The sequence below is a fragment of the Puntigrus tetrazona genome, chromosome 4 (genome assembly GCF_018831695.1).
Source record: "Puntigrus tetrazona isolate hp1 chromosome 4, ASM1883169v1, whole genome shotgun sequence".
NCBI lineage: Eukaryota > Metazoa > Chordata > Actinopteri > Cypriniformes > Cyprinidae > Puntigrus > Puntigrus tetrazona.
In genome coordinates, this window is record NC_056702.1 from 28,953,767 (window position 1) to 28,980,033 (window position 26,267).

At 37.1% G+C, this 26,267-nt stretch overlaps 2 protein-coding genes and 1 long non-coding RNA gene across 3 annotated transcripts in view; 1 reads left to right on the forward strand and 2 right to left on the reverse strand.

The window, feature by feature from the left end:
* Positions 1-581: 581 nt before the first annotated feature.
* On the reverse strand, positions 582-2,525 carry LOC122342383. The gene is made up of 4 exons (XM_043236155.1): positions 2,180-2,525; positions 1,979-2,074; positions 1,759-1,876; positions 582-705 (listed from the first exon to the last, which is right to left on the reverse strand). The coding sequence occupies exons 1-4, from the start codon at positions 2,520-2,522 to the stop codon at positions 582-584; spliced, it is 681 nt and encodes a 226-aa protein (XP_043092090.1). The 5' UTR covers positions 2,523-2,525.
* A 950-nt stretch (positions 2,526-3,475) lies between these two features.
* On the reverse strand, positions 3,476-6,536 carry LOC122342678. The gene is made up of 3 exons (XR_006250629.1): positions 6,462-6,536; positions 4,797-4,929; positions 3,476-3,608 (listed from the first exon to the last, which is right to left on the reverse strand). It is a non-coding gene; the product is annotated as an uncharacterized LOC122342678 (long non-coding RNA).
* Positions 6,537-16,484: 9,948 nt separating this feature from the next.
* The window catches only part of LOC122342385, a 22,867-nt gene continuing 13,084 nt past the window's right edge, over positions 16,485-26,267 (forward strand). Inside the window, exons 1-2 of the mRNA XM_043236156.1 lie at positions 16,485-16,705; positions 16,914-17,247. Of these exons, the coding sequence (XP_043092091.1) occupies positions 16,485-16,705; positions 16,914-17,247 (555 nt within the window). The remainder of the gene's footprint in view (positions 16,706-16,913; positions 17,248-26,267) is intronic.

The following is a 26,267-nucleotide window of genomic DNA, read 5'->3' on the forward strand; positions in this document are numbered from 1 at the left end:
TTGTACCAAATTAGTACAATAGCATGCAATGAATGCATCAGTGTACATTTTCTATATAATGTACCGCGCCAAAAGATTTGTGTTGAATATTTAGCTGTAGCTGTGTAAACTATAGCTATAGCAAGTTTAACTTTGCCCTAATAGAAAATTAAAATTAAAAAGTTTACGTGTCAGGCACACAACAACAACAACCCACACTCTCCTTGTCTGGAATGTTCCACAGTATGGCATGAAATTGATCTCCATGGAGACAATCAGGTGATGCCAAAAGGCCAAGTTACAGGTCAGATCTACAGGCGAGCCCCCTCACGTTTGGTAAGGTATTTTTTGCAATAAAAGAGTTATAATTGAATAAGTGCAAGATAGATAAGTTTTATACCATATTGTAAAACATTCCCCCAAAGAAAGAACATCTTCATGAAACAAGCAGGTGGTGGACTCGCTACCAGAAAAAGTTAGGTGCACCTTTAAGACTTAAAAAAAAAAAAAAAAAAAAAAAAAAAAAAATTGTATAGTGCTTTAATAAACATAATACACATTGTGAATTTAACACAAGTCCACAGAAAGAGTCCATTTTTGGCTTAACGCCACTCGTGATCAGAGAGTTCCTGTATCAGAGTGAGGACTCGAGGGTTCACATTGAGACGACGCTTGGAGTTTTTATTCTCTACTTTGGTTCCTTTTTCTGGGTTTGAGAAAAAACACCTGTAGAACAAAACCATATTAAGCATTTTAATTGATCAGTTATAAAAAAACACTATCGGTCAAAAGTTTGGAAAGTGTACTATTTTGATTGTTTTTGAAAGAAGTCTCTTCTGCTCAACAAGGCTGCATTTATTTGATCCAAAATACATCAAAACAGTATTATTGCAAAATATTTTTACAATTTAAAATAACTTTCCATTTCAATATTTTAAAATGCAATTTGTTTCTGTGATTCAAAGCTGAATTTTCAGCATCATTACTCCAGTCTTTAGAGTCACATGATCCTTCAGAAATCATTCTAATATGCTGATTTGCTGCTCAAGAAACACTTATCAATGTTAAAAACAGTTGTGTAAAATTTTTTCAGGATTATATAATGAATGAAGTTCAAAACAACAGCACTTATTTGAAATATAAAGCTTTTGCAACATTGTAAATGTCTATACTCTCACTTGATCAATTTAATGCAACCTTGCTGAATAAATGTACTAATTTAAGTTCTTTCCTAAAACAACAACAAAAAAAAAAAAAATTACGACCCAAAACTTTTGAACGGTATTACAATGTTACAAAAAGCTTTCCATTTCAGATAAATACTTTTCTTTTGAACTTTATATTCAAAGAATGAAAAAAAAAAAATAAAGTTTAACAGTTAGTAATGATCAAATGTTTCTTGAGCCTCAAATCATCATATTAGAATGATTCCTGAAGGATCACGTGACTCTGAATTTTGAGCATTTTTGTGATGCTCAAAATTCAGCTTTGCATCACAGGAATAAATTACACTTTAAAATATATTCAAATAGAAAAGTTATTTTACATTTTAATAATATTTCACAATACAACAGCTTTTTTGTATTTTTAATAACAAATACAGCCTTGGTGAGCAGAAGAGACTTCTTTCAAAAACAAACAAAAAAATAAAAATAGTACAGTTTCCAAACTTTTGACATGCATATATTAAAAAAAACCTTGCCAAGACTCAGAGCCGAACCAAGACCGAGACTCAGGCCACACCCAGAGGCAAGCCGAGAGTCAGACCCAGACTAAGACCGGGCTCGAGTCCAGATCTTAGTCTGGGTCTGACTCTCGGTCTTGAGTCCCGGCCCAGTTAAGGTCCGGATTAAGACCAGGACCTCTGAGCCGGACTCCAGGTCCCGGAGTCCCAGGTCTGAGAAATGAGTAAGCTATGTTTACTCACCTTTGAAGAAACTCCAGAGTTGAAGCCAGCTCAGATGGATAGTGAATATTAAAACAGTAGTAGCTCCCGAACATGAGGCACAGTGCAGAAATGAAGGAGGAGATGTTTGTGTTAATAAGGTTCGATCCAGACTCAGCATGTACCTTGTGGAGGAATAGCAGGACTGTCCTATGAACAAATTATTTAACAGGTTATATTAATAAGTGCTGCACTCACATGACAAATTCTAGAAACAGTGCAATTTAAAAATAAAAAAATATGAAACAGACTTACCACAGACAATAACAACGGGTGTCAGAGGCACTTGCTCCAGTTGGACCTCTTCTGCCAGACATGTATCTTCTACATGGAAGAACATGGACTCCTCCTCCTCATCAAAGTAGCTGAGCAGAAGCAGGGTCATCTCTATCACGTCATCTGAACAGCCACTCTGGGGTCCCCGCATCCTCTGAAACCTTGCATAATTCTGAAGGAATTTCTTGCTCTTATTGACACAAACTGTGGTCAAGTAGTCGAGAAGCCTTTTTCCTTTCAAATTTCCAAATTTCGTGTGTGAATGTCTCTTTGAGGTCAATCCCAGTGAGTTCCATAAAGTGGACTGACATGCCAAGTTCATCAAACCAAACGGCCACTCCTCTCTAAGGCATTTGATACTTTTTCCCTGGTTGACATGTTGACGCTGTGTGTAAAATGTGGACTTCATTAAACATTTACCTCCTCTGGATTGGCATCAGAGTGTTGGAACATCACCTTGAGTTTTTCCATCTTTTGCTGCTGGCTCTCTTGAGTTTCTTCAAGGGGCAGAAATTTTACATTCCATTTAATGCACCCATAAGTGTCCTGCATTGCTGCTCTATCTTCTAATGGGATCTCGTCTGTTTGGTCCGAGTCATCGGTCTGATGTTTCTTTTTCTTATTTTGGGTGTTGAAGTGCGCCTCACATTTTCAATTCTGTTTTGCAACTGTTTGACAAGGGAATGGTAGCCTGTTCCAACAATATCACCCTCTATTACATCTTGGAGAGAACTGCGATATTTTGCCACCATTTTTGTTGCAACGTCAGTTGAATGCTTTTTACCTACAAGAGGGCATTTTTGCATCATCTCAGTCACAACAATCCGGACCATTTGCCTCCTTAGTTTTGGGCCAGGCCTTTTTCCCCTCTCTAAAGCCTGCATCACTTCCTCAGGAAATTTACTCCATGGAATTTCAAAGTTGACGCCCCACTGTGTGTCAAGTCCTGGGCTGCTAGAGGAGCTTGACGATGAACTTTGGGGTGAAACAGAGAGCGTTGGCAGCGATTGGGTAGGTGAGGCTTCCACAGATGATAGTGAACTCTTCTCGGGAGTGTGGTCTTTAAATGGCAAAAAATAAGATTGATTCACACTGTAAAATATTTCACAATGTCCATGTCTGCTTTTGATTTTGAATAGTTGTGTGGTGGTGTATAGTGTTTTTACTTACATTTCCGTTTCCAAGCAGAAAGAAGCTTTCTGGCTTCTACAGGTCTTAATGCTGTCATCAAATCAGCCTCCGTTCACGAAGCGTAGATCATCATAACGCCTCGACTCCAATGGACTGCAAGTGCTCTTCCAGGATGTTTTTGTTTACTGCTTGAAGTTGTGGTAGGACTTCCATGATGGCGACATCTAGGAAGGTTCGCTCTGAGTCAGTCATATTTGCACTAAAGAGAAAATGGCACCTTCAAACAAAACAGAAAATATATACAGTACATACACTTAACCGAGCAGGGACATGCATCAGGCAACACATATTAATGTCAAATTATTTACAGTAATTGGACTTTATTTTTCCACAATACTGTGTTTTAGTGAAATGACTTGGTATCCATCAAGAATGTATGACACCAAAGGATAGAAATCGGGCAGGTCATTAATGTTGATACACTGTAACCCAAGACTGTCCTTTGTCACAGAATACAGATGGTATTCTGAGAGGAAGGTGCCTTTGTGGATATCCATCAAAACATACACAGATGTGTCATTATGAATCAAGATGAGTAGAAGTTCACCAAACTCCATATACTCATCATTTCTGTACACAAGAAACTGTCCTTTTTTATATGCAGTGCCCTTGTACTGAATGTCTGTAGTAACTGTGGTATTGCTTTCTGAAAAGGCTAACTCCCTGACTGCATGTTTAATAGTGTCACTGTAGAGGTGGGGATAAAACGCACAGCTGTCCTTCACTTGCAGTAGTTTACTGCATTCTTGCCCAGCTAAAAGATATGCCTGATACATCTGATGACGCTCTGACAAAGTTTGACAAATGTTTTTGAAGTTTTTCAAGTGTCTGGCACATCTTTTAAAATAACTGTGCTTACTTTCAAACCTAAGCGTCCATAACCTAATCAATGGACCAAATTTCAAGATCAGTGCTGAATAATGGCGCAAATAGTGGTGCTTGGGTTTTAGTTGCACTTCAGGAAACAACATCTTTCTCAACTCCAAATATTCTTGGATCAAAATGTCAAGATATGCTATCTGGGACAAGGAAATGTTCTGAGCACAAATAAGATCCACAATGTCTTTTAGCTGGAGAGCTAACTGCCATACTTCATCCTCATGATTTTGCACTTTGTCACCAATCGAAACTGGTAGCAATCTCAAAAGGTTCCAGTTTTGAATGGCTTGCCCTGATAACTTGGCTCCATCCGGGTTGACGGCAAATGGCTTTGTGAGTGCTTCAGATCCTTTGTACTTCAACTGTTTGATGCGCCTGTTTAAGAGCGCAGTACGTGAACCATTTTTCTTTTTTAATGTTGTTCTTCAGGTACAGCGTTAGATCATATGACAAGACTCCTTCAAAGAGGTCATGACCTAAACAGGGCGGGAGACCAGGACTCAAGGGCATTAAAGATAGAGTTTACCTTTATCCCTCTGACACCTTGGATGTTTTCAGCCTGGAGATCAGCAACAGCTGCGTCATACGTCTCTGGGGTGCGTAAAGGTCCACAGACATTCGGATCAGCCACAAACTCACTTCTTGTGATTTCACAGTACCTGCAAAATATTGAGAGCGGCTGAAGTTCTCTGTAAACCCACCTATGCAATGAGAACCAAGTTATCCCCAGCAATGCAGTAAAGACCCCCTTTACTGTTTGTCCATCTACATTTATTCCATCTGTCTCCAAGGATTTCAGATCTTCCAACAACTCTGAGAAAACTTTGGCTACTCCAAAACGCCTAAGTTCATCCTCAACACACAAGAAGACTAAAAACATATTATCAGTATTTGAACACTAAATGAATGGGTAAATTTGCTAATGAAATATAGACTGCAAGAACTTTGTGCATCTTTTAGCAGAACCCAGGATTCACAATTTCAAATGAATCTTGGTACAAAATCAGTTTGAGGCTTTCAGGGTTTTCACTGAAGAACTGGTGACATTTGAAATTTTGTCCATCATATAAATCCGTAAAAACCTCTACATCAGGATCTCCAAACTGTTGTGACTGTGTATTCCTCCCTAAATGTGACTGTAAAAGCTCTTCAGAGTTTCTGCTACTGGTATGTAGTAAGCAAATTTTGGTGTCATGTTTTCATCCATTCCCAGTGCCACTTTTTGGGGTTCTGTGTAATTAAACATTTTTGTGAATGTCTGATTTCTAGAGTATGTAGTTCTTAATTGACCCTGATGACAGGCAGAGAACAAATCTGACTCTTTAATGCAGTCACAGATTTTAGAGACTGCTTCATCTGATAGGCTCATATAATTTTTTAAAAAACTTACTCTAGTTATTGTATAGGCTTGGCCTAACTCGTGCACATTCTGCATTTCCTCAACAATAGTCTGTATAGTTGAGGCAGGAATGAGCAGCTGTCCTTGCAGTTTAAGGTAAAAGAGACACAGGTTTCTGACATAAGACTGACTATCATTCTCTGGCATATCACTGGCTGCACTAGCTGTTGGCATGGCTTCATGTGTGTTTTCTGAATCATCTGTACTGGCAAAGACATCTGGGGCTGAGGGCGAGTTTCCTGTACATGTTATCGATACCATCTGGGAGCATGTTTTATGCTTTCTACACATGAGGGAAGTAAATGACGACTTTTTTGTAAACACGTGTTTACACCCACTTACTGGACATGAAACAGACCTGCCCTCTCCAATATGATCATTTAAGTGAGACACAAGCTCTTTCACCGTGTGAAAACGGCGGGCACATAATGAAACTGGCGCATTTTAAATCCGCAACAACAGCTATAGGAGCAGCCCGTGCATTGTGCACACGATAAAAATGGCCCTTGAAAGCGGAGTATGTGGTAAATGTTTGACTACAGTTGGCGCCAACACATTTAAAAAGACAACGGGCTCATTCCTATGCACTTTGCAATGTAGTACATAGCCTCTTAATGTATCCAATTTCTTTTACAAAAGACACAGGTGATCATTTTTAGGATTTCAAGTGTTTGCCTGTGCTTTTTAGCTGAACCAACTTATCATTGATCTAGCTAGCTAGTTTACACAAGTGCTTTCAGCACACATTTTCGTGTGGTCTCCAAAAAGTAGGCTAAACAATGTGAAGCTTACCGTGCAAACTTTTAATTTTCCAATTGAACAGCAGCAGACCCGCTTAAAAAACTTCTTAAAATTGTAGAGACACTGTTCAAGACTTCTGCTGTGCCTGTTTTCTTTCTAACAAGCGCTGCTCTGGCTCGCTCGTTATTGACGCCAGCCGCAGGTGAGCGTCTCCGGCGCCTCACGTCATTATCCAATCAGAGACGAGCTTATCTGCGAACTATGAAATTCAAAATTAGCAGACTCAGTGGCAGAGCACAAGAAGAGAGGACAAGTACAAGTCTGTGGATAGAGGAGGCACTGGTTGTTTAGCCTGTGATAATGATACAGTGCTGAAAACAATGCTGAAATAATTTATAAATATACATAGAAAACCAGTAGGCTAAGCATAACATAAACATTTAAAGAAACATAAAGCAGACAAGGATTATGGTTATGACTGAACAGAAGTGTTACTTTGCACAGGCCTCAATAATTTTAATTCCTTATACACATACTCTATAAACAGAGTAGGCTACAAATAAATCAAAGCAGTTACTGAAGGCACTGTTTAATTGTTTAGCCTGTGATAATGACACAATGCTCAAATTATTACTTTTGTTTTATCAATAGGCCTATGTAGAAAACCAGTAGGTTAAGAATTACATTACAATTTAAAGACTAAAATAAACATAAGGCATATAAGGATTAGGACTGAATCAATAAATTTAATTTCTTATACACACTCTACAATATGCTACAAATAGCCTGAATTATAATAACAATGTTATTATAATTGTAGCCTATATTTTTATATATAAATACAGACAGGCAACCTCTCAGGTTGACAATAGATTTTTTTGTAAAAACATTTTTACTACCTCAATTTGCATCAATCATGTTACAAGTACAGCATAAACTTGTATAGTGACTTACTTTAGTTGTATTTTTAAGAACAACTGACTAAAACTTTAGTTTTGACAATATTTACATGTCAAATGAACAAAGTTGTTTTGTGATGAGTATTACAGTATTTCTCTGTTTTTATACCAATCTTTGTAGTTTGAACAAATAAATTTGATTATAATCGCATATCGTTGTTGTAAATATAACAAAACATTCTGTTTAATAGTTTACAAAGTTCACTGTGATTCAAACAAAAATATATGTTTTTGGATTTACAATACTTTTCTGTAGGAATTTTACATTGTTTTCCTGTAAATCTCACAGTCATTTTTTACAGTATGTTTGGACTGTCTATTTCATTTTATTTCATTTTATTCAATTGTGATTGTTGATAATTCATTGTTTGTGGTAATTCATTGATAATTCGTTGAAGGTACACAAATATATTTTTGTTAAACAAGTGACAATTATACTGCAAGTGTTTGCAGTTTATAACAAAAAGAGAAACAAAAAGAGGACACACTGAATACAAATAACACCCGTTGAAACGTATTTCTGTGTATGTGTTTTTATTCAAGCAGTTGGTGACTGAATTGATATTTGAATCGCGAGTGCAGACACATTTCTTAAGCACAATTTTTTTTTTTTTTTATATAATTCTGTGTTTAGTGTAAGACCCAGAACCCGAGACTCCAAATACTAGTAGTTAATATAAAGAACATATATTTGGTGAGCTCAGACCTTGTAGATATTTTTCCTCCTTTTCTTGATATAATTCTGACAAACGGGTCACACATGCACGAGGGAAGAGACCGGTCTCTCGAGGAGAGGTGCGCTCAGTATTTAACGGCGGCGGTGACAAGGCTCGATACACTTCAGGTGTGCTTCGTCACACGCCGCCAGACCTGACCAATACCACGCCCCTCCTCTCGGACACGCCCACTCCAGTCTATGACAATAGGTCCACATCCTCAATGCCACCTTCAATAACTTCACTAATTCCTCTAAAAGGACTCCCACTGCCATGGAAACAGCTCAAGCTCTCTTCCATAAAGTATTTCGAGTATACGGCATCCCAGAGGATATAGTTTACGTCCCAAGTTTGGAGAGCTTTTTGTAAACAACTCAACATAAATGTCAGCCTCACTTCAGGGTACCATCCACAATCTAACGGCCAAGTGTTGCGCCTGAATCAAGAGATCGGCAGATATTTGAGGATATTTGCAGCCTTTGTAATCTTTGACTCTTTGCCTGCCTATTTGAATATAAATAAAAGTCTTCACAGTGCATCGCATTTACATTTACATTTACATTTACATTTACATTTAGTCATTTTGCAGACGCTTTTATCCAAAGCGACTTACAATTGAGAGTACAACAGCGATTCATTTATTTGAGAGACAAACAGACAGAGTAAGTGCTTATAACACCCAGTCACAGGGAGTGTTCAAATTAGTACATGCCAGAAGGGAAGGAATAAACAAGGGGATGAGAAGAGAGACAGAGACAGTGAGAGTATTTTTTTTTTTTTTTATGATGAGGTCAGGTATTGCTGAAAGATGTGAGTTTTCAGCAGTTTCTTAAAGATTGACAGAGATCCAGCATTCCGGATATGTACGGGAAGATCGTTCCACCAGCCAGGAACAGAGAACGAGAAAGTTCTGGAGAGTGATTTCGAGCCTCTTTGAGATGATACCACGAGGCGTCGCTCGCTAGCAGATCTCAGACTTCTAGAGGGTGTGTAGATCTGTAATAGTGAGTGGAAGTAGACCGGTGCCGAGTCTGTGGTTGTTCTATATGCAAGCATCAGTGCCTTGAACTTGATGCGAGCTGCAATCGGTAGCCAATGTAAGGAGATAAAGAGAGGTGTAACATGGGTTCTCTTGGGCTCATTGAATACCAGCCGTGCTGCTGCATTCTGAATCATTTGTAGAGGTTTTATTGTGTTTGATGGAAGTCCAGCCAGAAGAGCATTGCAGTAGTCCAGTCTAGAAATGACAAGGGCCTGGACAAGTAGCTGTGCAGCTTGCTCTGTTAGAAAGGGCCTGATCTTTCTGATGTTGTGTAGTGCAAACCTGCAGGATCGAGCAGTCTTTGCAATGTGATCTTTGAAGGTTAGTTGGTCATCGAGGATTACACCAAGATTTCTGACTGAGGTTGATGGGGTAATTGAAGAAGAACCTAGCTGGATGGTGAAGTCAAGTCGCATTTAAAGAATTGTATATACAGCCGTGAAATGGATATGAAAATTATATTTTATAAATGGATAACTTAGTGAAGGAGAAACAAAGCTTTTGAAACAGAGTCATTTGAATGAATTGCTATGTAAACTAATTTGTAAACAAACACTGACGTGAAATTAATTTGACCGAATCACTAAAACTAATTATATAAAGAGTCTATGTAACAAATCAGAAAACAAATCTTAATAGAAATGTGAACTTTGTTGTTAGATTTGAACACCTCTCCCCTTAGATTCTTTCTGTCTACTCCTTATTTCCTTGACCTCCTTTTAGCCCTCTGTAATCCGGAACAAATGGCCGAGCCACCTCAGCTGGCCTCTCGAGATGTGGAGGAGCAGCGGATCTACTCGAGCTTCTCCCGAGTGACCGAGCTCCTCACCCTGTTTCTAAAGGAGCACCCAGCCACCCCACGGAGGAAACTCATTTCGGCCACTAGTGTCCAGGATCTCATCCTTTCGGTCATGACTCCAAAAGGCTGAGTACTCTATATTGCCATTCGGCCCGTGAGGCACAAATGACAGTGAGAGACCTCCCCAACCTGAAGGTGCAGGAGGCGACCCACGGGGTAAACTCCAACACATGGCGGCTAAGCTGGGGGCTATGAGCAAACCCACACCAGTCCGCTGCCTCTCACCACGGGCAACAATAGAGTAGTGAAGAGTCCCGCTCCTTTCGAGGAGATGGGTTCCAGAGCTCAAGCTGCACATGGAGGTGAGCCGAATATCTCTAGCCGGTACATCTCCACCTCCCCGCAGCAACTCCAGATCCTTCCCCAGAGATGTGACATTCCATGTCCAGTAAAACCAGGTTCTGTGTCCAGGGGCCGGGTTGCCGAGGTCCCCGCTTTGGCTGCCGCTCCTGCAGGTGGTGGGCCCACAGGAGTAAAGTGAAATAGTGTCTTATACATTTTTAAAAGGTCTATTAATTAAATGTGTAGTTGTTTCACAAAACTCTAGAAGGTGCAGATTAATGTGTTCTTAACATAACTTAATCACAGCTTTAAATGACTTGGCATAAGCTGATTGGTCGATGATGCGTATGTAAACAATGACCTTGTTGCTTTCCACTGAAAGTGACTTTCTCTGTATGATGATAAAGAATAAGCGCCAGTGTTTTTGCTAACATGCTGTAAAGAGTAGTTTTAGAGTCGACACATGATATTATCGTCAATCAGCACAACCCTAGTGTGGTGTCCAGTTTATCTTTAAAATTATAACCTAAAATACCGGCTTCCAGCAACGGCCGTATGCACCTTCATGAGAGCATTGAGTTAAGGCTTCTTGATTTAGATTATAAATTCAGTTTTTAGGTGATCTATTTCTTTGTGACGAAGCAAGTAGGTTGTATTTCCAGAATTTTTTCTGAAGGACATCCCCTCACACATCGGCTCTGAAATCTAAATGAGATCTGGACGTAGATTCCAAAATGTGCAGAAATTCTAAAGATTTGTATAAAAAAACTATGCGCTCAAAGTAGGACAAATTTCTCATCCAGCAAGAAAACATGCACAAAATACGATAGAAACACTTGAATAAAAACATGCTCCAAACAACTCTTTAACTTCTTGGATTGAAAAAAATGCTTTATCTATCCATTTTCTTCTGCTCATCTGGGGTCGGGTTGCTATATTTTTTCATACGCTGCTTTCCATTTGCTCTTGTTTTAGGATTATTCTGGCTGGGGAGAAATGAAAAAGACAATGTAAGAAAGTTAATAGACACTTTTTGCTGAAATTCATTGTTCTGTTGTTGCTTGCTTAGATTTGCAGGTGTCCTGGGACAGGTGAGGGAGTGAGAGGATGCTGGTGGAGCTGCTCAGAGAAGACATTAAACTCAGAGAGACAGAGAATAGATTATTTATTAACCCTTCTCTGAAGAAAAGAGTGGAAAGTCTTCTCAGAGACTCGGAGGACAATGCAGTGGACAGTAGAAGGGGCATGAGACCCTCTGTATGATGTACCAGTGTCCAGACAGGAGAGAAACACCAGGGTCTGGATTGTGAAACCCATTCTCTTCTCAGAAGATCCAGGAGCCCTGTAGGATCTCTCTGCTCAGCCCAAAACCATTAAACCAGTTCCGGCACATTCAGTACAGGACTCTGTCTGATGCAGAGAAAGACGGAAAAGAGAAATGAATAGCTATGATAAAACTAATTAGAACAAGAAATACTGGGATACTTTAGTAAACTACTTTTAGTAACTACTAATACCACATTAGGAAAAAAGTACTAAATCACATTTAAAATCTTAGCTGCAGGAGACTTCAACAAAAAATGAAAACATGAGAGTAAGTAAATGATTACAGAATGTTTATTTTCTATAATTAAAGTATTGTATTGTATATGCTAATACTACTACTTAAAGTGAAGGTATAGGCCTACAGTATTGTTCTGAAAAAGAATTTGGATGGTTTTGTATCAATATTAGTGCTGCACCACTGTGTATGTTGCATTTTATTTCTGAGTTATGTTCAGGGTTGTTATATTTAACTTATAGTTATACTTCATATAATGTTGGGTTTAATCGACAACAATGACTCTGAGAACAAAACTGAAGAAAATCTAGTACTTTATATTTGATAGAGATAAGGCCTTAGATATTATTCAGCATTTGATCTACTGTGTGTGTAGTGTATGGTTTTTTTCATTTTTTTTTTTTTTTTTAATGGATCATTGCATTCAAGCAAGATCCAAGCCGATACCGGCATTAAAGTTGTCATCCGGGGATTAAACCAGTCTCGAGACCGACTCCATTGTGACGTGAAACATGAAAGTGAAAGTGATCGACTCTGGCTCCTCCTATCCTGTAGGACGTCAGCTCTCCGTTGCTATGCGACAGGAGCGGTAATCTAGAACACCTGAGGAAATCCCGAGGAGGCGTGGCTTCGAGCTTCACGCGCTTCAGTTTGGGACACAGATACAGTGGTCTGTGTTTGTTTCCACTAGCTGCTCGTGAAACGGAAGTTTAACACATTATAAGTAAGGACGTCATCGTATTTACTTCCGCGTTGAAAAATTAAAGTGCGTAGGTGTGTGTTCGTTGAATGACATCAAAGTACCGCGAGAGCGAAAGTAAAGAGAACACAGAACCGTCAGTCGATCTCGCGATACTTTGATGTTATGCACCTTGTACTTTACATGTGACGTTTACACCTGATCGTTTTTTTCTGATCGAAAAACCTTTAAAACTATTAACCTAATCATCATTTTTAATGTTTATGCGGATACATACATGAAAATGAAGAGAAAACAAAGACATTTTGAGAAGTTTTCTAGTAACTCAACGTTTTGATCAAAGCAAGTCTTCAGCTGTGGAGCAGAAAGACACTTCCTTATTCATGTAAGTAAAGATTAAATACTGTCTTAATCATGAAACATGATCAAATATGAACAAACAGGATTCACTCTAATGTGCTGTAAAAAAACAAAAAACATATATATATATATATATATATAAGAAGAAAGCTTGCTATTTTAGTCTATAAATAGCCTTTTGATAGGTATAAATGCCTTTGAAGTTTGATGTTCATATCAGTGTAATCTACTTGAATCAACTCAAAGATCTGATTCCCCAAATAATACTTAAACAGCTAATTTACCTCAGACTGGTTGCACCAGACGCTTGTTAATACCAGTGTGACAGGGAGTGGCTCGGATGCAATAAACACTAAAATTCATTTGCATTTTCTTTTAATCAGGGCTAATCAGAGCAAATCAGGGCTCCAAGCAAGACCCCAGTCTGTTGTCACAAAATAACTTTTAGTGACTGACAGATACAGAGAGCAAATTCTCCCTGCTTAGTTCAGTGGACTGAAACCTTGCTTGTGATAATAAATTAAATAAGCATCTTTCCACCCCTTTTAATAACCTAAATAAGCACCGATAAGTATCTTTTTATATTCACTTAAATAAAAAAGAGACTAACTACAATTGAAATAAAACTTATATTTATTTATTGTGAATGGTCAAACCATTCTGCAGATATTGCTGCTTTCTGGTTTGCTTTGTAAATTACAGAAAGTCCACAAGATATCTCCCGAAACCTGTCCATAAGGTATTTTTTTAAATATCTGGAGCTATTTGGGATTTAGAAGAACAAAAACAGATGATTTAATACATAGACAACAAATACATTTTGGACAAATTCATTTTAGGTTTTGACTGTGAATGTCTGTCTTTAACGGTCCTTAAGCTAAAAATGATTAGGCCTATATGACGTCTCAGGACAGTTTTTATTACTGAAAAAATAAAAACAGTACAAAGCAGCATATAAACTAAGGAAACAATTTTTGGCCTTAGAGGCTGTGTCAGTCCTGAGAAAAAAAAGACAATATTATATTGTAATACTCTAAATGCTGTTGCAAAAAATGCAAAACCAAACAAAACCATTTGTCCTAAAACAGACACTTGTCCTAAAACTGCTCAGCAAATTTTAAATGCTCATCAGACACTCACCATGTGAAAGAACAAGAGATCTCCTGGACATCTGTCCGAAAACTCAGTCTCAAGAGAAAGTGGGCCATACAGCAAGACAACAAAGAACGGTTAAAGAAAGAGGTGGAAGGAGCTGAAACAAGCAGTTCAATTGAGGAAAACCCACCAACATCACAGAGTTGAAGTGGTTACGTAATGAGGAACGAGCTGAAAGTCCTACAAGATGAACAAGATGTAGGAAACTTGGAAATGAGGACATATCAGATACTGAAAACAAAAATTCACATACTTTTCAGTAAACAGATATGTAACAATCAATATTTTATCTCGATTTCTTTTGTAGATTTCTTTGTCTCACGTTCAGGAGAAATTTTATGTTTTGGGCATATTTATGTAGAAATATAAAAAAATTGTAAAGGCTTTCACTGTAGTTTTTAAAATGTCACATTTGAACTCTTTTCTTTTTCTTAATCTGCAGTCGTGAGTTGGTGAAGAACGATGGCGTCTGTTAAAAAACTGCTCTTGGACCAACTGATGGAGCTGGCAGAAGATGAACTGAAGAATTTTCATTGGCATTTAGTGAATTTTTATCAAAAGTGCATATCAAAGTCTGAATTGAAAAATGCAGATAGATGTGACACAGTAGATAAGATGGTGATGTGTTTTGGACCAGAAGAAGCTGTAAAGGTCATGGTAGACGTCCTGAGAAAGATAAACCAAAATGATCTGGCTGAACAGTTGCAGAATGAACACAAGCAAGGTAACATTTAATTTACTGTGACTGTAACGTGATTAAATATTTAACAGTGTGAAGGTTTGACCTCTTTGCTCTACTGATATGTTTCTGAGATAAATGTTTCCCAGTGAGTGATTCTCTCTTTTTCTCTCTCCCAGCTCAGACTGAGGACAATATGAAGACATCTGTCCCTGTTAGAGGTAATTCACAACATATCACATATAATCTACATATATCATATCACTGCCTGTGAATGGAAATAAGAAATCACAACAGAGGCAGATTTCATACAGATATATAGAAGTGTCCCCAGTGATACCCAGCCTACAATGGTCTGAAAGCCTTGCTTAAACATCTTATAATGTATTTGAATTCAATTAAAGTTAACCAAAATGTGGCCCTGTCACAAAATAGATTCAGTATCACCGAGACATGATTACGGTCACGCATGCTAAGGTTAATTAAAGCAAGTTTAAACACACATTCTGTTTGATGTGCTAGATCATGTGGAAACCATTCATCAGTTTTGAGTGAGACTGATCTCATGGCATACAGATCTCAATCAATAAGTTATCTGGAAAGAGCATAGACATTCAGATATTGTAAAACTGAAAATTGTTAAAAATGAATTTAATCTGTCTGAATCAGTTACTAACAATAACAATCATGCTGATATGAAAATATGACAAATTTGTTTAGTGTTTTTGTCCCTTATTTTTTTATTGTAGAGCTGCAAAATGTCTTGAAAACTCACAAAAACAACATGAAGATGAAGACAAAACACATTTTTGAGGGCAACAAAGAAACTGACACAGATCTGAAAGCTGTTTACACAGATCTGTTCATCACAGAGGAGATATGAAAGATGTAAATCAGGAACATGAGATTCTGAAGATTGATGATGCTTTCAAGAGCAAAAAAACACTGAACAAACCAATCAAATGCAATTATATATTTACTGAACTGAGGAAAAACAATGAGTTAAAGATTGTGTTGACCAAAGGAGTCGCTGGCATTGGAAAAACTGTGTCTGTGCACAAGTTCATCCTGGACTGGGCCGAAGGAGAATCTAATCAGGATATAGACTGTGTGTTCCTGCTTCCATTCAGAGAGATCAATGTGATTAAAAGAGAGAGGTCAGTCTCCATGAGTTTCTGCTGAAATTTAATCCTGAATTGAAGGACCTGGAGAAATCAAAGTTATATACAGAATATAAACTTGTGTTTATATTTGATGGACTTGATGAGAGTCGACTGCCTTTGATTTTTGAAAGTGATGCATTGAACACTGTTGAGGAAAGATCATCTGTAGATGTGCTCTTTACAAGTCTGGTCAAAGGAACTGCTTCCATCAGCTCTTGTCTGGGTCACATCACGACCAGCAGAAGCCAATCAGATTCCTCAGTATGTAGGATTGTTCACAGAAGTGCAAGGATTTACTGACCTACAGAAGGAGGAGTACTTCAGAAAGAGATTCACAGATGAGAGTTTGTCCACCAGAATCATCTCGCACATTAAGACGTCTCATAGTCTCTACATCATGTGCCACATTCCTGTCTTCTGCTGGATCTCAGCCACAGTACTTAAGGATATTCTCACTGAGAACAATGAAGAGAACATCAGCACAACACTCACTGGAATGTACATTCACTTCCTGAGGATACAGATGAACATGAAGAATTAGAAATATAGTGAACAACAAGAAAGAAAATGTTCAGAGCACTTACTTTTAAATAGAAAGATGATTCTGAAGTTAGCCAAGCTAGCGTTTGAACAGCTGAAGCAGGAAAACATTGTGTTCTGTGAGAAAGATCTGAAAGCATGTGGTATTGATGTGAGTAAAGATGCTGAGTTCACAGGAATGATCGCTGAGATCTTTAAGAAGGAAGTTGGACTTTATAAGACAAAGATCTTCTGCTTTGTGCATCTGAGCGTTCAAGAGTTCCTCGCTGCAGTGCATGTGTTCACCTGTTACCTGAAAAAAACAAGCAAGAGCTTAAGTTTTTCTTTGAGAATTCACAAACTACAGTCATACAAAATCTTACATTTCCTTTTAGAAGGTCAAATTGCATGACTTAACAGAGAGAGCCATTGAAAAAGCAATGCAGTAAGAGAGAGGGCATCTGGACCTGTTCCTGCGGTTTCTGATGGGAATTTCACTGGAATCCAGTCAAAATCTGCTGAAAGGCCTGATCACACACCCTGAAGACACTACAGAGAGCATCAGAAATCTAAGTGCCCACATTAAAGAATTACAACAACAGGACATCTCAGATGAAGCTTCAGTCAACCTGTTCTACTGCTTACTTGAGCTCAAGGATAATTCATTATATGAGGAAATCCAGAGTTACCTCAGTTCAAATGAACATCCAGGAAGAGATCTCTCATCTTCAATGTGCACAGTGTTGACCTACATACTACTGATGTCAGAGAAGGTGCTGGATGAGTTCAACCCAAAGAGGTTCACATCAGAACAATCAGACTACAAGAGACTCATTCCAGCTGTGAGATGCTGCAGAAAAGCTCTGTGAGTATTTCAATTAAATGATTTTTCTACGTCACTAAACAATGAAATGTAAATGCGAAGTGAAATTTTCCCCGATTATGAAGAGAAAAATAAGTTATTGCAGAAAAAAAACTGAACATCAGTAGATAATCAGGCTAAAACATTCTTTTTTGGCAGATTTGACGGCTGTGGTTTTGATGAAACATGCTGTGAAACTCTGTCCTCTGCTCTACAATCATCAAACCATCTGACAGAGCTGAACCTGAGGACCAATCATCTGCAGGATTCAGGAGTGAAGCTGCTTTCTGATGGACTGAAGAGTTCACACTGTCGTTTAAACATACTGAGGTTTGACAATCACACACGTTTGAAACTTAATATGTTCAAACATGTTAATAAATAGGTGTTTCATTGTTATAGGTAGCAGATATTTCAGTATGATTGTATCAGTGTTATTTTATCTAGTCAAAAAAACAAAAACAGAGAATTTTGTAATACGTTTTCCACTTATGAGATGAAATAAGACCTTAATGACTTTTAACAGTTTATTTAAAAAAAGTTATGTATTTAAGTTTATTTAAAAACAGTCTTAGATGGGACATGATATATAGTCTATACAGTACAAATGTACTGTTTCTACAGAAAGTATTTGTAATGGAAAACAAATGTATGTATGTGCACTTAATGCACTTGTAAAAATAGACAAAAGGAACACTAAATATGAATGCAACCAGTGTCCAATAAAGGAGCACTTAATTAAAGCATAAAGCAATTATAGCACTTAAAGTTTGTTTTCACAGAAAATCTGAAAATGCAAACAAAGCATTATCTATCACACATGTTGTATTTATGGTGACTATAGTTAGTTAATCATAAAATGAAAATTAGCAGGTTTTACTTACCTTGATGTATGTGACTTTTTTTCTTTCAGACAATTCCTATCAAATTCAATTGTCCAAGTCCCTCCAAGTCTTTCCATTGTATTTATCATTTGGTAGCTTTTAACAGTTCAGAACACATAACTTATTAGTAATAAGACTTCCCTCAATTGGCTCTTGGGGGGTTGAACCACCCGCCCACTAAAATGATAGAGATTAAAAATGCCAGTTAAATATTTTGTAAGAAAATAAAAAAATCCCATACACCTAGGATGCTTGATGGTATGTAAAACATCTAATTTTCATTTCTTTAAGCATGTTCAATTACAGAGATAATCAGTGATGAACCCACCACTTGTATATAGTCTAGTAATGTAATAAATACAGTTTATATATAACTAATGAAATATAATAGTTTTGAAATAATTTAGAAGTGCATTATTATTGTATTCCTGTTATAAAGTGTTATTCAGTACAAACATGCATTCCAAAGTGTAAACTATATAGCCTGATAAATTAACATCAATATGTCAATTGTCTTCTTTTCACAGGCTGTGTGGGTGTCATCTCACTGCTCTGTCCTGTGAAAGTTTATCTTCAACTTTACAATCATCAAACTCTGTCCTGAAAGAGCTGGACCTGAGTAACAATGATCTGCAGGATTCAGGAGTGAAGCTTCTTTCTGAAGGACTGAAGAGTCCAAACTCTAGACTGAAGATACTGAGGTTTGAGTTTGAAATACTTTGTTATGTACTCATTAAAAATCCTTTTGTTTAGAATGCATGCAAAAACCATGTATGCAATTATCGTGTTAATCTTGTATAGATTTTCTACATGTAATCTCACTGCACAGTGTGCAATATCACAGAAGATATAATATCATAATTGTTGTTTTAATGATATGAGATTTGAAATTACCTAGTAGTTTTGCAAAACACACCCTCAGAGTGTGAAGTCTAGTCTAGTGAGTGTGCACATTTAGAGTGCTTTTCTTTACTGCTTAATTCTATTAAATAAAATACATTTAGAATGATCACAAATTAAAGACCTGCATGCAGAATATTTCATATAGTTAATTACCATGATGTAACAATTTAGTTCACTGAAGACGAGCATAGTGAGAACTCATGTGCAGTTTTATTTACAGAGACATAATCCATAATTTAAACAAACAAATACTTGACTTGAAACACACTTGACTGAAAAATGAATAGACTTGACTTGTAATAGACTTGGCATGAACAGGATAGATTCATTGACAGCAGGTTCCCTGTTAGCAAACGCACATCTCAGAGGCGTCAAATAGACGTCTGCATTTATATCTTCAAGACATAGTTTTTTAGTGTGTTTGCTTATCTGAGCCACTGGCCTCTGCTTCCTCAGTGGAACATGCTGGAAGAAGAAAATTGGTGGAATTGAGGAGATCTTTCTCCAGTATTGAGGTATTCCTTCCACCATCCGACAATATCCCCAGTTGAAGTCAGCAGATTCCCACCTTCACTTAAATTTGGCAATATGGGAGTGCTTCCCCAAGCTGTTTAACTATTTTAGATTCACAAACTAGAATAAAACAGTCCAGTGATTTATCAGTAAGATTGATGTTTTAGAAAAAATATATTAATAATGTGTTTATTAATTAAAAATGTATTAAAATGTAGAACCAATAATGAATATGCATTGCAAATAGATAATAATAGACAACTAAATATGAAGAAAGATGGCAAAGAATTTGTAGAAACAAATGGAGTGAAGACAGAATGTGTCACCAAGTCAGCAGAGGGAGCCCTTACCTCTGGGTGATCTGCATTCACTCCCTCTGCGACAACTTCCTGTTCCAGGACTATAAATACTGCAGCAGGCCACTCACCTGCAGGTTGCATTGTTCGCCTGTTCTATTGTTGTTCCCGAGTTTCTGAGTGTTTTCCGAGTTATAGATTCCCTGGTTTTGACCCTGCCTGTCTTCTGATTCTGTGATTGTTTCCTGCCTGACCTGACCTCTGCCTGTATTTGGATTTTGTTGTTGCCTTGCCTCTGATACATCTGTTTGCCCTGTTTGACACCTGCCTGCTTTGACCATGCCTTTGTTTAATAAAAGCCTGCACATGGATCCGCACGCCTCAGACCCCTCATTCGTGACAGAATGTCTCTCCTAGGACCACAACCTTAATGTGGTGGAGGGGTTTGAGTCCCTCAGTGGCCCTTGGAGCTATATGGCCCTGGTAGGGTCTCCTAAAGCAAACAGGTTCTAGTTAACAAGCTAGACAAAGAGCGGTTCACTTGGATCTGTTGGCGGGGAAGAAGCCGGACAGACTCGACAGGCCCAAATGTACTGTGAAGGTCTGTTGGGCAACCCTGAATCCGGTGGTGGACACGGAAGTAAGGAATGGCGTCAAGCTGAAGAAGGAGTCCTATCAGGCCTTGTTGGCTTGTGGGACTCTTTTATTGAGCAGATTGGATCTTCCAGTTTTTAGAGAGGTGATCAGTTGACATCTCCGCCCCTCTCTTCACCTGTAATATTGAGTTGAATATGTTTTAACAGAATTAAAAAAGCTGTGAAAGTGTGTTGGTTGTGGCAATTATTACACAAAACGCAGAAAGAAGCCATTACATTGGCCACTAGGGCCTTTTTCCTATCTTATGTTTCTTTTCTTTCACTACTTTTACGTAAGATTTTTGCAGCAGTATTGTGCCACTATTATTTGTGAGAGATTTCATGCTTTACATTTGCATTTAAAAATATATGTCCAATATTTGTTTCTTATTGATAATGATAAATGAGCACAAAATCCTTTTTGTGACCAACCATTTTATTGATCAGTTAAATATAAAAAGGAACAAAAACATTCTAATTCAATGTGGATTGCTGTTGTATGTTTTTGTAGGTTGTCTGGCTGCATGGTGACAGAGGAAGGCTGTGGTTATGTGTCTTCAGCTCTGACTTCAAACCCTCACACCTGAGAGAGCTGGATCTGAGCTACAATCATCCTGGAGATTCAGGAGTGAAGCTGCTCTCTGAAAAACTGGAGGATCCAAACTGCTCACTAAATAAACTCAAGTATGTTATGCAGAGAGGTTTTTGGGGTTTATTGTTTAACCCTTATGCATTTTTTGTCCATTTCTGACTAGAGAGAATATTTTTTAAATTATAGCTTCACCCGAATGGTACACTGTAAAAAAATCTGTAAAAAAACGGTAAAAGACTGGCAGCAGGGCTTCCAGAGAATTTTGTTAAATTACAGAAAATAACCATTTCACAAAATTACAAGCAAAAACTGTAAAAATACAGAATTGAATTTACAGTCAATTAAATTACAGTATATTACCATTGATAATATTTTTTAAACTATTAAAAACTGACAAATTACGTGAAATTACATATAAAACCCACCAACTTTCAAGTTTATCACTGTAAATTTAAGGTTTTAATTAGTTATTTTATATAGTTGCTATGTCCATTTAAAGTAATTTATTTTTAAAGTACAATTTTACAAAGAAAATACAAAGAAATAACGTTTAAAAATGCAGTAAGCACTTTTTCTTTATAAAATGTTGTATATTTACATGATTAATTTTACGAATAAATCTGTAATTTAAAAGGCATTTAGAAGTTATTTTATGTCTACCTAGAATAAGTTTGTAAAACATTAAACAACAAAAAATGTATAAAAATGTAGTAAATTCATAACATAAACACAAATGTGTGTAGATATACATTTTAATCATTCATTTTCCAGAAATTAGAGTTTCAAATGTTTGGACAATAGAGAAATGATCAGAACACTTAGAAATAGTAAAAAAGCTACATTTTCAGCAATTTTCTGTAAAATTAACAATTCAATTCAATGCATAATAATTAAATGAACCTGCACATTCACCGTATTAGTTATTATACTAAAGCATTGGATGTCAATTTAAAAGAATAATACAATTATAGGAAATACATGTTATATACAGAACATGCTAAATTTGTACATTAAATGCATTTGATATATACACATTTATACATTTGCAACGGCAATAAAACATACAGTGTAATGTAAAATACAAAGTCCCAGTTAGTCTAACACTTTTTTAAAAAAAGGGTCAGTATTAAAGGGATAGTTCACCAAAAAACTAAAATGGCCCCATGATTTACTCACCCTGATATACGTCTGATTGTACTTATCTGAAAAAAAAGACATATACACCTTGGATGGTTTGAGTACAGGAGTCAATTGGACTGGATTAGCTGCAGAGTCTTGGTAGTACATGCTGGAAGGTCTGCTAACAGAGTAGTACAACAGTCCAGTCTGGAGAGAACAAGAGCTTGGACAAGGAGTTTTGTAGCATGCTCCATAAGAAAGGGTCTGATCTTCCTACTGTTGTACTGGGCAAATCAGCAGGATCAGCTCAGTGCCGTATGATCAGAAAAAAGTTTGTGTGTCAACTAGAACGCCAAAGTTGGGTCAGCTGAAATCATAAGCAGTTCTGTCTTGGCAAAGCTGATGGTCATTCAACATTCAGCATGACATTTGGGTCAGGAATGGACCAGGAATGGTCCAGAGATGCGAGGAGTAACTGTTTGGATGCCAAGCTGAAACCAAAGAAAGAGATGTGTGTCATTACAGTAGCAGTAATATAAAAAAATCATGTTTATGAATCATTGACCCATTGTCCCCATGATACAGTGGCATGCAAAAGTTTGGTAACCCTTTACAGAATCTATGATCATATACAATGCATGTTATTTTTTAATGAAGTACTGTCCTGAGTAGGATATTTTACATAAAATGTGTTTACATATAGTCCACAAGACAAAAATGAGCAGAAATGATTTAAATAACCTTTCAAAAGTTTGGGAACAGTTGGTTCTTAATACTGTGTGTGAATGGCTACCTGGATGATCTATGAATGTTTTTTTTTTTCTTTTGTCATAGTTATTCACGAGTCCCTTGTTAGTTCTGAACAGTTAAACTGAGTACTGTTCTTCAGAAAAATCCTCCAGCTCCTGCAGATTCTTCAGTATATTTGAGATATTTTGGATCATTCTTCCTTAGGACCAGTGTTCTTTAAAATACAAAACTGGTGTAATCCACGTACATCTGCAAACAGATGCACATTTAAAACTGTTGTAGGCTAATCTAGTTTCAGTCACTTGTGTTTCATAAACACATTAACTGTCTGGATCACAATCCGCAACCAACAAAATAAGTGTAATTATTTCAGCCGCTGTGAGAGAAAGGCTATAAAATATTATGCATAATATGCATCTGCAGCATTCTCACAAGGAGATAACGCTATGGCCGGGCGCCTTCTTTGTGTTTATAGGCGTGACGTAATGACACAGAGGCATGCTTAAATTTCCCGTGAAAACCTACCCGAACCACTCAATTTAAAAACATTATTATAAGCTAAACACTGGCTTATTATGTATGTTATCAAAAATGTATTTTGTGTAAATTTTTAACTCAGAAAGTTACGGACTGCCGCTTTAATGCATCATGTTTCCTTCAGGAGCAAAAGTGAATGCTTGAAACTTTAATAGTTGCGTTTGAGTCCCTCAGTTGTGAAAGTCAGTGAGAAAAGATGGATCTCAAAAAATAAATAAAAATCACAGTCACTGCTGGAAAGGGTTCACATATAGAAAAGATGCTGGAAAACTGAAGAATCTGCAGGAGCTGGAGGCTTTTCTAAAGAACATGCTCAGTTTAACTGTTCAGAACAAACAAGGGACTCATGAACAATTATCACACAACAACAACAACAACAAAAAGTCATAGATCACCCAGGTAACATACAGTATTAAGAACCAAGGATTCCCAAACTTTTGAAGGGGTTATTTGAATCATTTCAGCTATTTTTTGTCTTATCTTATTCATATGTAAACATCTTTTAATGTATATATATCTTTAATGTATAAAATATCTCAGGACAGTACTAAACATGCAAATAACATGAGTTTTGTATGATCTTATCTTATTTTCCTCAAATGATTCACATTTTCAGATTCTGCAAGTGATTACCAAAATGTTGCATTCCACTGTATGTACATGGAGAGGAGAAGTGCTCCAAGCAGTAGCTAGATGTTGCATCTTAGAAACCTCCCCTCCAAGACACCCCAAAGGACCTACCTGAGAGTTAAGACTGGAACCACAGGAGTGAGGTTCCTAAGACACCTTTTGTCAAAAGGGTTGACAGGACAATCAGGTGGATAACTGTGCCAAAAGCCGCAGAGAGATCCAGCAAAATGAGAACAGATGACTTAGAAGCTGATCTTGCCACTCACAGACTTTTAACGACCAAAAGCAGGGCAGTCTCAGTTGAGTGTCCACTTTTAAAACCAGACTAGTTAGAGTCCAGGAGGTTGTTCTGGATGAGAAAGCAGAGGTTCAACAGGACTCATGCATTGTTATTAAACAAATACAATTGTCTAAGGAAGTGTTTTATTGATACAATTTTTGCTTAATATGAAAAAATACTTCTTCTGCATATCACTTTGAGTTGTGTTTTTTTAAGAAAGCGGTCCAAGATCTGTTACAGCTGAGTGGGTATACCAACATTTTGATTATCCAAAAATGTAATGTAGAAAGCATAAAGGTAATCCATAGGTTAATTAAACAAAGCACTACATTTTAACTGTAAACTTCTGTTTCTGCTTAAAATGACAACGATTGTTGTTCCATTACATAATGTAAGTTTCTTTAAAAGTGCTTCCCCTCAAGATTTACAGACATATTTACAAGCAGCTGTTTTACACTGATTTTGATTATTAAAGGGATACTCCACCCCAAAATGAAAATGTCTCGAGTACCCCCATGTCATTCCAAAACCTTAAAAGCTTTGTTGGTCATTGGAACACAATTTAAGATATTTTGGATAAAAACCAGTAGCTTTGTGGCTGTCCCATTGACTGACCAAAGTAAATAACACTATCAAGGCCAAGAAACGTATGAAAGACGTTGTCAGATGAGTCTGCCATCAGTGGTTCAACCATAGTTTTCCGAAGCTAAAAGAACACTTTTTTAATGTAAAGAAAACAAAAGAATGACTTTCAAACATTTCTGGGCCTTGACTTATTTACTTGGCAGTTAATAGGAGAGTCAAAAAGCTACCGGTTTCATCCAAAATATTTTAAATTGTGTTCCGAAGACGACTGAAGCTTTTACGGGTTTGGAAAGACATGGGGGTAAGTGCTTTTAACAACAACATTTTTATTTTGGGGTGGAGTAACCCTATAAAAGGCCCTTGGTTTTATTCATCTCATACTACATAGCAACTTAAAATTACACACAAAGAACAATTAAAAAAAAAGAGAATGAAAGAAAGAAAGAAAAATAGCTGCATGAAAAAAAAGAAATTTGTTGTGTTATTATATGACTTGAGAAGACGTGAGAAGTTTATGCTGGTTACAGATTTAACTAATAATAATAATAATAATAATAATAATAATAATAATGAAGGGTGAACCTCTAAAACAGGGTGTCAAACTCAAATTCACCGAGGGCCAAAATTAAAAAAAAGAACATTGTCGAGGGCCAGACCAATTTTTTTTATTAATTAATTATTTTTTTTATTATCTTTAAGATACACTAAACTGCTGTATTAACCATCCTCATATATTACAATTGATTTTTGCTTAAATACTGAAACCAGAACAGGTTTAAGAAAATAATAAAAACAAAAACTGAAAAAAAAATATCAGGCTTCTATATCTTTAACTTTATTCATTTTAATTGTAACCTAAATCTTTTCATCACAGACCATCAAGGCCAACACCTAAAAAAATATCTCTTTCAACTTTGAACAGACCATGCCATCAGTAAATAAAATAATATTTATCCATTTTAAATAATAAAAAATTAAAAACGGCCACATAAAATGCCGACACTTCGAGCCCCGAGTATCCAATGCCGTGGCATTTTCAACAATCAAAACAGACAGATCCGGCACTCGTGGAAAAATGCTGCCGCAATTGCGGGACGATTGAGACACATCGAGCCTGCTCCATTTCCCTTCCATTCGTGTTTTTAAGACACGAACGAAAAGTGTCTCGGACGGAAGTGCCTCTTCTATCTCTTAGCAGCAGCTAAACTTAGCTTCCTGCTCCACATCGGGAACTCCCGCCCGGCACCGGCTGCTCTCCTATTGGCCGCGTAGATGT

Excerpts from the sequence above, each read along its gene's own strand:
- LOC122342383 (XM_043236155.1), bottom strand. The coding sequence starts at position 2,522 with ATGAACTTGGCATGTCAGTCCACTTTATGGAACTCACTGGGATTGACC. Across the intron at positions 2,075-2,179 it reads ACCCGTTGTTATTGTCTGTG|GACAGTCCTGCTATTCCTCC; the intron begins GTAAGTCTGTTT and ends ATTTGTTCATAG. Across the intron at positions 1,877-1,978 it reads ATTTCTGCACTGTGCCTCAT|ACCTGGGACTCCGGGACCTG; the intron begins GTTCGGGAGCTA and ends CTCATTTCTCAG.